General features: G+C 37.7%; 1 protein-coding gene across 1 annotated transcript in view; it reads left to right on the forward strand.

Annotated features, from left to right (window-relative positions):
* LOC139732803 (integral membrane protein 2B-like) overlaps positions 1–17,747 on the forward strand; it is a 51,529-nt gene that overhangs the window by 14,232 nt on the left and 19,550 nt on the right. Inside the window, exon 3 of the mRNA XM_071643644.1 lies at positions 8,392–8,502. Coding sequence (XP_071499745.1) covers positions 8,392–8,502 — 111 coding nt within the window. The remainder of the gene's footprint in view (positions 1–8,391; positions 8,503–17,747) is intronic.

Raw genomic sequence — 17,747 nt, forward strand, 5'->3', positions numbered from 1 at the left:
TGGTCTTGGTGGGAAGATGTGCAAGACATATTTTTTGGACGTGTCGGAAGCTGCGTTGCCATGGTAACGGCATATTAATGGCGGAAGATCAAGGAAAGATCCTGTGGATTGAAGTACTTCCTCAGTTTTTGACAAAAGCTTATGAAATGTGGCACACACAATAGTCTTGGTGGGAAGATGTGCAAGACATATTTTTCGGACGTGTCAGAAGCTGCGTTGCCATGGTAACGGCATTTAAATGGCAGAAGATCAAGGAAAGATCATTCCTTGGGTAAGACTGTCGTCACGGGGCGGGGGTATTAATCACCTTCAGTGATATTTTATTTCGTAAAATAGCGTAAAAGCTTACCGATTGACATCGGAAACATCGAAATTCCTGTCACAATGTTACACGGATGTCAGCAGAATAACAGATCTTGCGCCGTCCAGGTAGGTGTAAATGGGCTGTAAGTGGTCTTCCCGCTGTTGGGGAAGAACTGCCAGTGACGTAAATACGATTACTGAAGTTAGCAGCTCTTTTTTTTGGTCGCGAGACGCGACTTTCTTATCCGATGTTACACGAAGAGGCCGGACTTCGGACGGGAGTACAGTAATATATTCCGTATTTTCTCTTTTATTTGGAGGATTTTGATGCCAATTTTTGGATAATAATACTCCTGAAATATAATTCTAATTATAGAAATAAGGTTTCTGATCATATTATGATTGGAAGTGTATGTAAAACCATCCAATACCGATGTTACAACAAAAATCGCTGCGGACTTCGTTTGTAGCATCGGTATGAGGTGGCTTCAAGATGCTCTGGTGTTCTTATTTTGTTACACATGTTTATGTGCCTTAGAGTCTTTGTAGAAGTCACCTGGCCTCTCTTAATTATGATAGGCATAATGCTGAAAGGTTGACTCTGTATTACATTGCCATGAAAATGGCATATATTTTTGTCACAACTGGGACCACAAAAAAAACATGAGACATCAACAGTGAAGCAGTCACAGGCAAAATAAATTTGTACACAGGCTTGTTTTTTATTCATCAAATAATTCTTCACACATCTCTCTCCAAGAATAAGCATTAACCACATACAATTATTTGATTAAATTTTCAGAATATGACTTTTATTCCCTGCACAACATGAAATCTAAAGAAGACCCAACCCCATGGAATGACCCAGTAGACAACTTGACAAATGCTAAAAGTAGATTAGTATGATGTCTAGATCTAGACTAGAACTAGAAGCACTTCTGTAGAATGTGCTCTTCTGGAACATAAGGGCCATCATCAAGTGAAGGGGGAAGTAGAACAGCACAATCAAAACATTGGGGGTGATCTCTGCAGAAACAAAGAACAGTGCTATAAGTCAGACTTCAACTTTCATTGCTATGAAGTACTACATTGTGTAGTTTGTACTGTACATTGCCATCAGTAACTTCTGCTACAGCCAAAGCAGCAACTTGACATCCATGCCAACCCGATTCAAGAGATATTATTAGTTATCCCCTGCTTATTCACGAAATACGGGCAAATATCTACGGTCTGGTGCCATATTCCATGAGGCCGAAGGCCGAATGGAATATGGCACCAGACCGTAGATATTTCCCGTATTTCGTAAGAACAAGCAGGGGGTAACGATTTTATCTTTTAGTGTAAGTGCTAACCTTCTTCTCGCTGATTTCCCTTCGTGAATGATGTTGAAATCGCCGGCTGTCAGCCATGACCATGTTGACTTAGGCCTACGTCTCGCGAGCTGATTACTGTATGCGCGCATACAATGTACTGTTTTAAATACGTACAAGCCATAAGATACTGCAGTATACGTAGCAGCCAGATACGTAAGTTGCTGTTGTCGTTTATCAAGCGTCTAGTGGTCTCAGGTTATGTGCGTAATACGCTTGAGGACCACGCGCTGTCCATTTGTTTTGTACAGGATTAGCGCGCACTTTCCTATTTAAGCGTCTTTGGTACACGCGCAGCTAGCTGTGTAATATGACGTCATATCACGGAATACGGAATATATTCAGTGTTGGATTTAGCGCATGCGCACAATATGACCTTATCACGGAATACGGGATATATTCAGTGGTTGATTGACCAATGAGATTACAGAACTCACGATCACTAAAAGATAAATAGAGATATACTATATGCAAACTTTTGTCTGTTCATCCAGTATACACTATTGTACACATTGTGTACAATTCTGAATTTCAACAAGTGAAATATTGAGTTGCAAGAGGAGGCCCCACAGGTTATTTCTTTTTGGATACAGATACGTGTAGATTACATGACTTTGTGTGACAATTGCTAATGAGATTTATGAAGACAGCAATCCTCAAAAAAAAAAAAAGACAGCATAACCCTTAATGTTACACAATGTGACTACAAAATGCAGAGAAAACTAGAGGACATCAATCTTTGGGAGTGAGACACATTCTGTCAACAAGACATGCATTGTATGTCCGAGGAGAGAATTCTTTTTCTCTCTTAGAAGCTACCGTATTGTAATTTCATAGAATTGTGCATCCAAGTTCCCTCTTAGGGATGACTTGTGTATGCACGCAAGACTGGTCATCCAGACAAGACTCAGAGAGCTTGAAATGTCCCTTGGGCCAGGAGAATACAACTGTAGGCATACTTTTTTTAACTTTGTTCAATTTTATGGAAAATGGCCCGGACCAGCTGGAGTTAATTTTTGTAAACTACCAGAGTGTGATTGTATGATGGACAGCCTACCTGAAGAGTGAGTAGACTCTACATACAGATGTACACAGTGTACAGGACTACAGGGTCAAGGATTTTTCAGTACAAGGGCAACTTGCTAAAATAAGGTTGGGACCAAGTAGTTTTCCTCATTATAGCAGATATCTCATTATGTCAGGTGGCATTGTAAAAAAAAAAATAAATAAACATAAAATAACCACATTTATTTGTACAAGTGGGACTACAGACCATGTCTCAATAAGATATAAACCCGGCAATGTGTCTGAGGAAATGACTCACCTTTATGTTTAAAAAGATGTTTTTTGCCAATATATTTGTTAATGAATGTTCAAATTTGTGAATGTATAGTTTGTGAGCGATCATGTCATGATCGTCTGTAAAATTAGTACGTCATGTGACAGGATGTTTTGGCTAGTGTTTGTTGTGTGTGGAAGATTCAAACATATAGGGCTCACACGGGTAAATAATTTCCCATAGAGACGTGTGTTAAAATTCAAATTGCAAAAAATTCTGTAAAATAGCTGGGAGGAATGAGATTTTTCAGCTTCACTAACCTGGATAAGTGAGATATTACCTTTCATCCATCAGATTTTCAGGGTGGGTTGTTCTGCTCTAATTCTGTCCAGGGGTCCGCAAAGCCAGACTACGAGTTCTTGTCACTCAAAAAATCACCTATTTTCCGTACACGTACCCGATGAAATATAGTCCCCTCAAATTCCATCAGAAAAGCTTTCATCTTCCAACCAAAATGCAGTTTGTAGAGGAATTCATACTCAATGTCTACAGCTATTCAGTTTTTTGCCAAACTAAATCATTGATTTTTAATTAATTTTTTTCTTCATTTATTTTGGTATCTTTGGTACGAATTTGTGAAGGGGTCTGGGACAGTCCATTTTATTTACAGGTGTGAGCCCTATAGTGACACATTATTTATGTACAACAAAGTAGGTGTGCCTGTGGAGATTCCCTAACTACAATAGATACACAGCCCTGTCGCTGTACAACAAGTGTCGCGACAGGGCTGTACCTACACAATCGACGCAATCAACTTACTCCGGAGCGACAACACGATTTTGAATTTGTTACACCATATTCGTTACTCAAGCAACGCGCAGACAGAGCACTGTGGTTCCAGCTTTAAATTTGGCTAGTGTGACTTTATGCGTGCGCCGCTACGCAGCACTCTGTCATCTTTGCACACAATTTGCATCTTTCAAAGCATGGGGCCTATGTACTGTGTTTGGAATCGCACTGTGATGGTCAGCTTTCCAGTTTGATATTGAAATTTTTGCTCAGTTTGCGTTGCACGAGGGCTCACTATGGACTAATGTACCATGCTTATAATCCAAGCATTTCATTTCACCTGAGTAGTTTGTGAAATTTGTAATAAGAATGCAGACATTTTCAACAAGCACAGTTACATTCAACAAGTTTGTAGTCATGTAGCTGTGTTTGAGGGGTCTCGATAGATTGGTGTATCATACACTTGTAACTTGTATGACGCTGTGCTGCCGCACAGCGGCTGGTCGGACTAGAGATTTCCCAGAGTAGAAAGCCAGTCACAATGATGTTGCCTCCTACCCTCATTCCACAGAATTTTTTTTTTTCCTCATCAGGAAGAAGGAGGTTAAGTGTTCATCGGCATTCGTTTGTCTGTTTGCAAAATAACTACAAAAGTTGTAACAGATTTGAACAAAATTTGCAGAGAAGGTTAGTAATGACCCAAGGAAGAGATGATTTAATTTTAGTAATGATCCTGGAATTTTTATGGATTTTTAAAGGATTCTTTATCCTTTGCAGATATGGTCAATGAACTTTGGAGTTCAGGCTGCGCGTATATGAGGTTTGCTTATGGAATGCGCTCTACAGCACAAGCTGTGCTCTAGCCAGGCGCCCCGTAACTCGAAAGTGATGACGTAAACAAAACGCTTCTACATGTACCACTGTATATTGGGAAACTGGACGATTTTCAGTGCGCGTGTATACCGGTAATAATGGGTGGAGATGAGCTGCTTGGCGGAGGTCTGCACTCTACAGGTGCTTTTCTAGTTATTATTGGTATGATTGTTATTATTCTTATTATCGTTTACAGTGTACATGACATGCAGTATGGCAAAGCTATTATTGCATCAAGCAGGCATGCACGTGTGCACCATGCCTGTGCAGTGTTCCATCTACATGTATCTTTTGGGGGAATCATAACACCGCATAGAAAATTATTGATTTCTTCCAGAAATGACTGATTTTAAGCCTTGTTATGAGTGATTTCCTATTCTATGGGTTGGCAGCTCTTATTCTATCCATTTAACAAAATGTTTTGGTATGATTTGGATATGAAAAATTGATAAAATGAAGTGAGTTTTACCTTATTTAGGTAGTATACTGTCTATCACAATTGCACTTTGTACAAGGGAGTACAATAACAGTTGAATTAAATATTTACTTATTGGAGTAAACTAAAATTGTTGTAGCCCCTATCATGATCTGTTATTGTCGAGCCCACCGGAGAGGTGCGGGGAGACTAAGAGATCACCTATGGCTTCTGTCCTTCCGTCGTCCGTCTGTTATGCTACAAAAACTTGAATAACTCTCTACTGAGGACTTCAATTTCACTCAAACCTGGAGGGAAGAGTGGTAATATAAAGTTACACATTCAACCAAGCATGAAGGTCACCTCAAGGTCAAAGGTCACAGGCAGGGATCAATGAACTTTAGGGCCCATACCGGTACGAGTTTTTACGGCGCATTTCGATTATGGCTCATAACTTTTGATGTACAATGTATATGTCCATTTGTGACCAAACTTGGATGGTACAGCTGTAGATGTCACTTGGGGAGGTAAAGTTCATCACAAGGTCAAAGGTCACAGACAGGGTCAAAGAACTTTTAGAGCCCAAAGTTTTAACAGAGCATTTCGATTATAATGGTTCATAACCTTTGCTCCACATGTCCATTGTCTCCAAACTTGGCTGGTAAATGTTCCTTGGGGAGTTGAAGGTCACCATAAGGTCAAAGGTCATAGGTGGGGTCAATGAACTTCCAGGAGTTAGAAAAACATTAATTTCTTCTACGCAAATGGGCGAGACACATTTTGGCACTTGCCTTGTTTTTAATAGAGAGAACAGACCGTATCTTGGAGTGTTTAATATACATGTAGCTCTGTGTTAGTGTAGGTCATGATGGAGAAGAGCCTCATGAGAGAAAAATAAAAACAAAATATCAAGTAAATTGAAACAAACACAACTGATAATGAAGGGTGTTACAATAGGTAGACCAACATTTAGGCACACTGCTATACAAGGAAGGACAAACATCAGCAGTCTGAGGTCAGTATCTCTTTGTGATAACAGTGCCCTCAGTGTTCCAACTTGGATGCAATGTCACATTTCTTGAATGATATGCTCTATCAGCCACATCTCTTGTCGGATTTCATTCAAACTTGCTATGGAGGTTTGTAGGGAGTTATTCTACTGTACATGTACATGATGTAGGTAACAAAAGTTTTCATCGATAGGGCCGCTTTTGTTCTAAAGGACCCGTTGAGGACTGTGTGATTTTGCTACAACATGCATCTCCCATAGACTCTTGCCCAAGTATACTCAGGACTCGTCCTCAATGATTTTTAAAGGATTCCCTGTCATATTTGTTGTATACAGTATATACAGGTACCAGCCTCAATTCTCATCAGATTTTATTCTGACTAGCTGGAGAGGTGTACAAAATAATGGTCATTATTCCTCATCCACACATACACGGTAGTATGTATAGGGGTATTGGAATCACTTGGATGTCGGGTGGCCAGGAAGGCGGTTGGTCCGTTGCAAAATCTGGTGGACCTAACTACTCTCTCATTTTTTGAGCAATTGACCCCAAATTTGGCATGTTCAAAGGTGAATGTGCAAGACACTTTTTTCGTTTGTATCGCATAATGCATTGCCATGGCAATAGCAAATTCTAGATGTGCAAAATTTATCTTTTGTTGTTGAAAAATGTGTCGCCATGGAAACAGCATTTTTTGAATGAAAATCATAGAAATTGCTGATTTATTTATCTTACTCAGATTCTGAGCTCTTGACTTGAGATCCTATGACACATGTGACTATCATTGAGCAAAATATACATTTATTCAATGCTGACAAATACATTGCCATGGTAACAATTTTTTTTCAATAAAAAGCATACGTACAAAGTAATTGCTGGTTGAGCAAACTCCGTCAGTGCTAAGTGGGGGTTTTAATCACATTGAGTGATAGTTCTAGTTCTACTTGTACATGTAGTATATGACAGCATGTGGTGATGGTGCCCTCCGTGTTCCGACTTGAATGCCATATCACATTTCTTGTGTTTGCCTTGCATTTCTTGCAAGATTTAATTCAAACTCGCTATTGAGGTTTATGGGGAGCACAATTTATTCTACATTGTAGGTTATAAAAGTTTTATTCACAATGCCCTCATGCAGACTTTTTATACAATCTGTATATACATTTGTATGACATATTCAGTGTACATACATTATGTGCTATTTCTTATTAGATTTCATTATGATCTTATAAAGATTCCTAACACTTTGAGTAGATGTACATGTACAATGTACCTTGTATACTTGTGATGTTAATTTGTTGCCTATTGCTGTTATTACATATATCTTGTAAGCTCTTAAAACTCATTCTGACAAAATGAAGTTTGCTGATACTACAAAATATTGGTTTAAGCAGGGCTGCTCACTAACCCATTTTTTTCTACTGGTCCGACCTGTCTGTTGAACCAGCAGGTACCCAGTTTTGCCATTTTTAAGTGGTCCATTCCTGAAAAAGGTACTGGTCTGACAGCGATTTTTACTGGTCCCAGATCATCAGACCAGTGCCAGTGTGCAGCCTTGGTTTAAGCAACCCATATTTTGGTTTATTAAAGACTCATGAGACTACAATACCTGTAATAAAAGAATCATCTTAAACACTTTTTTCTCCAAGAGTGATCATGCTTAGTTACACATATATGTTTTTCAAAGTGAGGGGGCGGACATGCAGCAAAAAAAAAAAAAAAAAAAGTATCACCCTGTATTTCCTGCAAAAAAGTGGGGATGGGGCCCAATTGTAAGACCCTATAGCATGCAAAACAAGTGCCTCCAACCCCTGCCCACGTGGTTGTGCCAGCCCTGGCAGATGTACAAATGTACTGTACAACATACAAAACAATTTACAGATGTTTGAAATAAAGTTGGCTCTTACATGTGTACCTACGTATAGTGTATATTGTTGCCTCCATATTGATTGTTAGTTTACCACTTTGTGTTCCAACATCATTCGATTTAGCATCTGTACCCATTTCCATATTTTGAATAAGAGGTTATTAAAGAGTGATGTCATGCCCCAAATGTTATCTGACAATTTTGCGTAAGAGCCGTTTAATGTTAGTTTTCCTAATACATGGCAGTGGTATTGTACCTGAAATGTATTTAATTTCTCCCAACCAATTTTCACAATCTGCAGTGCCAGCAGAACTTTTCTTACATTGAAAGACAAAGAGGAAAAAAAAAAGTAAGAAAAAAGCTAAGCACACAAGAAAATGTATAACATCCACAGTCAAAATAGGAAAAAACAATAACATTATGTATGCTGTTAGATACAAGTGTAACAAATCTTTTCTGTCTGGTTTGTTGCTTTTGACATGCAGCAAATCACAGCATTCCGTGATGTCCAGGATGAGAGATGCTACTTGGTCAACCACACTGATTCCCTGTTTGAGGCCCCTCAGACTGTTTTGGAGTTTATCCAGAGTTACAAGGTAAAAACTCATTTTTAGTGATCATGTAATATACAATGCTACGTTTATACCATGTTCCGAGGGGCCACAGCAATCATGTCTCAAGTCACTCTGGACAAAACGGGATGGGTAAACGTGACAGACTGTGATTGCTGTAAATGCTGTGTCAGATTTTTAAACTAAAAAAATTTGCCATGTGCAGCAGTCCTGGCATTCATGAGAAACGTTGTAGGCTGTTTGAAAATGCGGTGTAGCAAAGACTAGAACACAAAGAGAACAAATGAAGAAGAATATCCCACCTACCCATGGCGCACTACATATTTCAGGCAAGTGGGGCTGTTGTAGTCACCAAGAACATGGTGTACATTGTAAATGCATCATTACCCTTTAACCCTAACTAGGCCGGGGGGGGGGGGGGGGGGGCTCCAAGGCCCCTCGCCGTTCCGCGTAATGTGATGTATCGCAATCGCAAAAAGCTATCGTCGCGACGATTCATGATTTTTTTCCTTTCGAGTCTCCTGCCTCTTTTGACACCAAATTTGCGAAGCCCGGGCGCGCGGTTCCGAAGTTACGCATAAATATGTACATGCATGTCAGACCCAAAATTGCTCAAAAATGTGAATTCGTAAATTTCATAAAAGCATGATTATTTTGGTGTTTTATCGATTCAAATCAATGAATAACATATTTTCTTGTTCGGAGCAATGTCGCGGACAAATTTCATCGAAAAAACAATGGAAAACATAAAGTAAAAAACAAAGAAATACATAAGAAATTCAAAAAACAATAGAATACTTCAGAATTTTTCTGAAATCACAATTTTTTCATTACATTTGCTAAGGACACTAAAAAGAATATCTGCACAAAAAATGTGCCTGTTTTGAGCTATATTTTGTGATTTATACCAAATAGTCTGATTTCATGCACATTATGCATAAATTAGCATAATTTGGCATAAATCACAATTTTTTGAGAAATTAACTTTAAGGTATTTTAGATTACATCATAGGCAATGTGTGTGCCAATTATCGTGCGGTCGACGGCCGAGATCTGGAGGGGGGCCTGGGAGCCCCTACCCCCAGCTCTATCAACTACCTAAATAGCCCGGCCTAGTTAGGGTTAAGTCTGTTAGGAATTTTGCTGCAGAAATTATCAACCAGGGGGGTGTTTCATCAACGTTTGTCAGCGCTGACAATTTCAGCAAAATCCTTGGTTTTGATTGGATGAGATGCTCTGGTCACTGACTGTTACTATGGTGATTGTCAGCGATGACAACTTTTTGTGCTGACAAATGTTGATGAAACACCCCCCAGGTATCATTAGCTAACCTCAAATGAGCTATTGCAATCGTTCTTCATCCGGCGTGCGTAAACTTTTTACATTTTCATCTTCTTCTTGAGAACCCCAAGACCGATTTTCACCGAACTTGGCAGGTAGCATCCCTAGGGGGTTAGGATCTCATTTTGTTAAAATGGATACCATGCCCCATCCAGGGGGCCCCAGGGGGACCCAAATACCCCCCAAGATTAAGGTACAGTCAACCTCGCCTGTAAAGTGGACATAATCGGGACTGAGCAAAACACGTCGACTTACGCGAAAGTCGACTTACGCGTAAGTTCACAGGCAGGGGTCAACGAACTTTAAGGGCCCAATGTTAAGTTTTTATGGCACGTTTCTTTTTTGCCATAAATTTTTACCCTTTTATATCTCTTTTTATCTGTTATATCTCTTTTTTTAATCTGTTATATTCCATTCGCGTACAATTTCTTGTACGCGAATGGGCGAGACACATTATGGCACTTGCCTTGTTAGAGTTGCGTTTAAACGCTTTTAAGTTTTAGTTTCGTACAATTTTTTAGTTTCATATGATTATCAAACGCAAGTCTTTCAGTGTTGTGTGTGATTCTATGGACTTGCATTTGATTTTTAGAGTTACGTTTAAAAGCAATTGAGTTTCAGTTTCGTAAAATTTTCTAGTTTCTGATTATCAAATGCAAATCTTTTCAGCAACGCACTTGCATTTAAATGCAAAGTTGCGTGTGATTTGATAAACTCGCGTTTGATTTTCTGAGTTGCGTTAAAACGCTTTTGAGTTTTAGTTTTGTACAGTTTTCTAGTTTCGTATGATTATCAAACGCAAGTCTTTCAGTGTTGCGTGTGATTTTATGGACTTGTATTTGATTTTTAGAGTTGCGTTTAAATGCAATTGAGTTTCAGTTTCGTAAAATTTTCTAGTTTCTGATTATCAAACGCAAATCTTTTCAGCAACGCACTGGCGTTTAAATGCAATGTTGCATGTGATTTGATGAACTTGCGTTTGATTTTATGGACTTGTATTTGATTTTTACAGTTGCGTTTAAACGCAGTTGAATTCAGTTTCGTAAAATTTTCTAGTTTCTGATTATCAGACGCAAATCTTTTGAGCAATGCACTTGCGTTTAAATGCAATGTTGCGTGTGATTTGATGAACTTTTGATGAACTTGTATTTGATTTTTACAGTTGCGTTTAAACGCAGTTGAGTTTCAGTTTTGTAAAATTTTCTAGTTTCTGATTATCAAACGCAAATCTTTTCAGCAACGTACTTGCGTTTAAATGCAAAGTTGCGTGTGATTTGATGAATTTGCGTTTGAATTTTAGAGTTGAGTTTAAACGCAGTTGTGTTTTAGTTTCGTACAATAATTTTCTAGTTTCGCATGATTATCAAACGCATTTAAACGCAGTTGAGTTTTAGTTTCGTACAGTTTTCTAGTCTTGTATGATTATCAAACGCAAGTCTTTCAGCATTGCTTGTGATTTAGGCCTAATGGACTTGGATTTGATTTTTAGAGTTGCGTTTAAGCGCAATTGAGTTTCAGTTTCGTACGATTTTGTACTTTCTGATTATCAAACACAAGTCCTTTCAGCAACGCACTTGCATTTAAATTCAAAGTTGCGTGTGATGTGATGCATTTGCATTTGATTTTTTTTTTAGTTGCAATTAATTAAACGTGAAGTTTCTAGAAACAGTCACAGGTTTCTTATCCCGCTACGGAAAATTAACGTTTGAATATTCGGATTTATGAAAAGGCCTATTTCATGTTCGGATAACGAATATCTACTAGGACCAATATGTTCAAATGTGTGTATTTTAAGAATAATGATCGAACCTCGTTGCATTTTAGGATAAACAAAATCACCCGTAACAAACATTATCCTGCAAGATGCGTGAACAAATGATGAGCATGCGGAGAGATGTGATACAAGTATATTTGACAAAATTGTATACACTACTGGCTGTCATCACACAAAATATATTTTTGACTTAGCTTAGAAGGCAAGTGTATACATCCCACGGTACATTGCATGTAATTCTAAACGAAACAAAAAGCGAGAAAAAAAAGTTTAAAGAACAATTCCCGTTGCGCTCTCATCGGACCATGCAGCTTTAGCTCCACGTTTTGCGTCGGAAATTGCATCACACTGACCTGCACCAAACGATACACACAGACACAAACACTTAGATAGAGAAAGGGAGAAAAGGAAGAAAATGAACTACAATATGTACCTTGGGTACTATGTGTAGTACTCGCGTGTAAATGAGGGTATGCCCTTTTGATTCAGGCGTACAAAACAATGGATGCATGGCACGAACGGTATTGCGACGTATAGCGCATTAGCGAGTAGCAATGCCTGCGAATCGGAGCAGGATTTTTTTTTTTCAGAGAATGGCGATAACAATTTGAGCGAAAGATTATGTCGACTTAGACGAGGGAATTAACACGTATTTCTGCTCAATTGGCACTGAAAATCATGTCTTTTCGTGAGTTGTTGACTTATAAATGTCGACTAAGACATCGAAATTTTCAAGGAATAATTGGGACTGTTTTATCGTGTCGACTTAAGCGAGTTGTCGACTTATGCGATGTCGACTTAGGCGAGGTTTACTGTATCTTCAAAAATCTTTTCCTCTAGAACCAGAGGTGATAGAGCTAAGTTAATATCATGAGTTAGTACATTGATGACTGTAGTTTCAAGTTTGCCCATGGCAGAATCAGGGTTGCCCCCCCCCCCCCCCTTTTGGGACCCAGGGGAGGGGGTGGGGAGGGATCCTAATGGGGCATAAATAGTACTATTTCATCTTCTTCTTGAGAACCCCATGACCCATTTTCACCACACTTGGCAGTTAGCATCCCTAGGGGCATAGGATCTCAATTTCTTCAAATGGGCACGATGTCCCACCTGGAGGGCCTAAAGGAGCCCAAACCTCCCAAAATTAATGAATCTTTTAAAATCTTCTCTAGAATCAGAAGTGATAGAGCTACATTTGTGAGTTAATACTATGAGTAAGTACATGGTGATAAGCACAATCAGGGTATGCAATCATGGTTTTCTCACTTTAGAAATTTGTAACTTCTCAAAGAATGCACCAGCTGAGTTCAAAATTCACATGCAGTAATAATCACATGTGGTAATACAATAGCTAATTTCTTCTCATTTACTGTTAATTATTGAAGAATAATTACCAAAAAGTCCCCCCAAACCCATGTAATGCATAAAAAAAAGTGTTTTACAATTTACGTAAATCAAGATTTTAGGTCCGAATTTTAAGTCTACCCCTATGTGTTTGGTATCAAATTAATGGATTTTTCTGGCATTGCTTGCATGCAATAAAAAACAGTGGTCCTTTCTGCTGGAGAAAGTTGTGAGATCTGAAGTCCCGTCATGGTAGGAGTGTAATGCTGGCTTATTTTTGTGACATTGAGACCTTTTAACCCATGCTGTACAGTTAAACACTGTACATGATGAAACATCTAATTTTTCTGCTTTTCCTAAAAGTACTGAAGATACATGTACACTACAATATGGCGTGCTGTTTGCCAATAAATGTTGAGCCAGTTTTGAGTTTTGAGCCATTTAAAAATGCTGAGGAAAATGAGTGCAGCCGTTTTTTAGTATTATCAGTGAGGTACACTCCTAATTTGACTACTTAAAAGAATCTTTTCCCCTTGTTGAATATCCTTGGTTTCTATGCCTCCGCCATGAAGTAGTGCCGGAGGCATTATGTTTTCGGGTTGTCCGTCCTTCCGTCCACCCGTAATTAATTTTGTGGACAGCGTAACTAAAACACCTTTTGAGGTATCCTAATGAAACTTGGCATGTATGTGTATTTAGGGGGTGAAGTTGAGCCTATCAACTTTTGGGTGCACATGCTCAAGGTCAAAGGTCGAATGCTTAAAATTTCACTATTTCCCCCATATCTATGCAATGTCTGAAGATTTTTCTTGAAACTAAGTGTATACATGTATTACCCAATTAAAATTCTCTGGTGAAAGTTTGGGGTCATGAGGTCAAAGGTCAAGTAAAAATGTTAAAATTTAATTTTTTTCTCCGTATTCTGGAAATTGTTCAAGGTATCTTCATGGAACGTACATTTGTAGTATATGCATGTGCTGACTGGCAGTGATTATCTAGGGAATTTGGGGTTCACGGGATCAAAGGTCAGGGGTCAAAGGTCAAGGGCAACACTTCAAAATTTTACAATTTCCCTCATATTTATGCAATGCCAGCAGGATTATTTTTTTTTAACTTGGTGTATGCATTTATGACCCAATAGAGATTCTCTTGGAAGTTTTTCTCTTTTTTTTTCTGGCAAAAAAGGTCAAAGGTCAAAATGTCAAACATCAAGTGAAAGTGCTGAACTTACTTCTTCCTCCATATGTCGGAAGTCACTCAAGTTATCTTGAAACTTAGTACATATTTATGCATGTTCTGCCTGACAGTGATTATCCTATGAATTTTAGGGTCAAAGGCCAGATGAAAATGGTAGCAATTTACTATGTAATACAAAAATTGCACTATTTCTCCATACCTTGAAGATTACTCAATGCATTGTAAACTTATGAAAGGGTCAAAGTCAAGTTAAAGTCCTTATATCCCCAAATATGTGCTATCCTATTCATCCAATTAAACCTAGGGGCAATTCCACGGTAACTGACGTTACGCGTAAGGATTTTCAAGAAATTGTTTACCTTGTAGTTTTGTGAATGAAAGCACCTGGGGCTTGCAATTGGCATTGATGAATAAGTTCATGAGAATGAAGAAATAGGTGGAAAGTTTTTCTCTCAAACTGCATTTCTTATCACATAGCAAGTGAAAATGTGTCGGTAACTGACGTTACGGAAAAAGGACATGGGAAATTATGGTGTAGATTTAAATGGAAATATCTCATGTCCCTGACTTTTAACCTTTATGTGTTTAATATGGCAATACACTTAGGTTCTCAGGAACAGGTGTGCAAAATAATGTGCACTTTAGTTGTCTCCTTTTAGCACCATGCCAGTTTCAGTGAAGGCATGACGGTAACTGACGTTACGTAACTGACGTTACGCTTACATTTGCCATAGGGTTTACACATGCAAAATCATGATTGGGAATAGCTTTGTGATTTTTCATAATTGTGACCATTCAGAATGACTTGTTTGATATGGAGTCATACCTTGGTTCATCAGTCATGAATACACAAATGAAATGAAACATTAGTCCATTTTCTTTGTGTTCTATGAAAACTTAAAGGTAAACATGTCAGTAACTGACGTTACGTAACTGACGTTACACATACTTTGCCATGGGGTTTACAGAGAACTAATTTATTTAACAGGTTATTATACTGCTGCAATATACCAGTAACAATCCCAGGCAATTACTTAGCAACAAATTAAAACAAAATCTAAAGACACAAATGGGTTGGGCCCTTAGGGGGCAACCCCCTCCCCCCACCATGGCATAGCACAGTTGGGCAAAAATAAAGTAAATGCACAAGAGGATATTTCTCGACATTTGTCTGAAGATTGAATTCTAATTCAACATTTATGATTACACAGAGCCATTAATAGATTAAGCAGTTCCAAGTATAAATACATGTATATTGACATGACTAAGGGTTTTTTGTTTGTTTGTTTGTTTTATTTAATGAACAGGAAAGTTTCTATATCTAGAGTGCTCCACCCATAATACCTTGCAGTACCCTACTACACAAAACATGGATATTTTTGTGCTTGAAAAAAAAATATCAAAATATATTTCAGGTCATGGGGAAAACACACTTATCAACTCATAAATATGCATAAATATGTATGAAATCTATTTGTGATATATTTCTTCTTCTTTTCTTTATTTTACTCCTTCTCCTTCAAGGCATTGTTAGGGCCACAAATAAAAAAAAAAGGTCTCCATCATCAATTGATTTAAATGAAAAGTGTAGCACTTTTAATATTTCTCTGTGAAGAAGAAAAATAAATGCTTTTTTGGTGAAAAGAGCATTATTGGTTTATTCCTTGCTTGAAGTAATTCAACTGTTTTTCTTTTCCTTTGCACTGATATATCACGGCTTACAAATACATTCCAGATACCAAGAAATCGGACTTTGCAACGAAAGAATTCTAAGATTAAAAAAAAATCTTCCTGTTCAGAATTATCATGTATTGTATAATGTCCCTGCATGAATAGAATAAAGTAATCAACAAATACACACTGTATGAACAATTTTTTTAAACCCTAGAATCCCCTCTCACTTTGAGCAACATCAGTGTTAAGTTTCAAACAGTAATGAGCACATGCCTTTAACGTACCATAATACAAGATGCACCATGTTAACTACACCACACATTTAAGTGCAAGAGAAGAAATATCTGTTTGTGCATTTGCCTTGAGGTGGAAACTTGACTATTAAGTTTCCAGAAAAAAAAAAATGCTGGCAAAAGCTAACATTGGTGAAGATTGTAACTGTTGGTATAAAGCTGTGCACAAGTTTGCATGTTAACCACCTTTTCTATAAAAAACAAACAATCATGTCACTGATTACGCCTACAAACTTTGGTAGCTTTATCATCCCGTAGGACTGGGAATGTTTGAGTGTCTACTGCATGTGGCAAACTAAACTTCCAGATGATTTAGGCTTACACTTGTGCTGAATCAAAAATTGAAAGCTCAAGCCCCCCCCCCCCCCCAGAAAAAAAAAGATAATCATGGTAAATGAGTGAATAAATAAATTTAGAAATAAAATAAAATGAAAAAAATATATCCATGGACATGCCATGGTAATGACATCATTCCCTATGAAAGGGATTGCTGCTCTTTGTTGTAAGTTGACTTCCCAGATGTATTGAAATGGCCAAGAGTCAAAAATTTTGCCTCAGTTATAATTACTGTCATGGTAACTGACGTTACATACTCGTGTATGACATTTCGGTAACTGACGTTACACATTTTGTAGTGATCAATTTGACTCTCCAGTATGCCAAGTATCCTTATTTCTGGTATTGAAATGAAGGCATATGGGCATACATTAGAAATCCCAAGTTACATCATAAAGCTCACTTTCTTTGATGAATAAAGTTAAAAATTCCTTGTTTTTGGTAACTGACGTTACATCCATTATTGTCAAAGTAATTAAAAGTTTTTATCAAATTCTTTAAAGCAACCAGCTTTTTTTTCTATCGTGTGGTAAAAGACTTCTCTGGTAACTGCATACATATAAAAGATTGTTGTTTAGAGTACTAATAAAGTGGATATACAGAGAGTAAGTTATGCCACAATCCACTCTTTTCACCATTGAGTTATAGGCATATTTTGGCAGCCATTTTGAAAATCAAAATGGCCACTTTTATTGAAAAACATAATGATTCTTAAAACTTCAACTCAAGTACTGTCTGAAAATGTATGGTGTTTGAAACAAATATCATTTTGAATTTTTGGCACCTGTGTCCTAGTTACCGTGGAATTGCCCCTAGGCTAAGGAAGGTGAACATTCAACACATTTGTGACAAACATGTCATTTTAATGTTTTGCCAGTTTGGTGAAAATGTAATCACATATTGTCCACTTGTACTATACACCTATTAGGAGAATCATGCATTATGGCAGAGGCATAAAAGTCGCCATAGAGACATTTCTAGTTTAGCCATGAATTGTACATACAGTATGTGGTAATCTATCATGTGAAAATTTTAGCTAATTTAAGCCATAAGAACTTATTTTTTTTTAATATATGGGTAATTCCATTGAAAAGAGTCCCACTAGTTAAATGCCCCTTCTATTTGCTTCATACTGTCATTGCTTAAAAATTACATACCCTAAATCAATTTTACTTCTGAATACTCTTATTCAGGTAAGTATCTTCCTTTTCAAAGTAAAATATAGAAATTGCTTCTTCAAAGTTCCACATGAATTTTGACAAAAAGTGCAAAATCACAACGTTTTTAGGCAAAATTGTGTGGCATTTTACTCT

The sequence above is a fragment of the Diadema antillarum genome, unplaced genomic scaffold (assembly GCF_040938485.1).
Source record: "Diadema antillarum isolate AM-2024a unplaced genomic scaffold, OU_Dant_1.0 seq00000450_RagTag, whole genome shotgun sequence".
NCBI lineage: Eukaryota > Metazoa > Echinodermata > Echinoidea > Diadematoida > Diadematidae > Diadema > Diadema antillarum.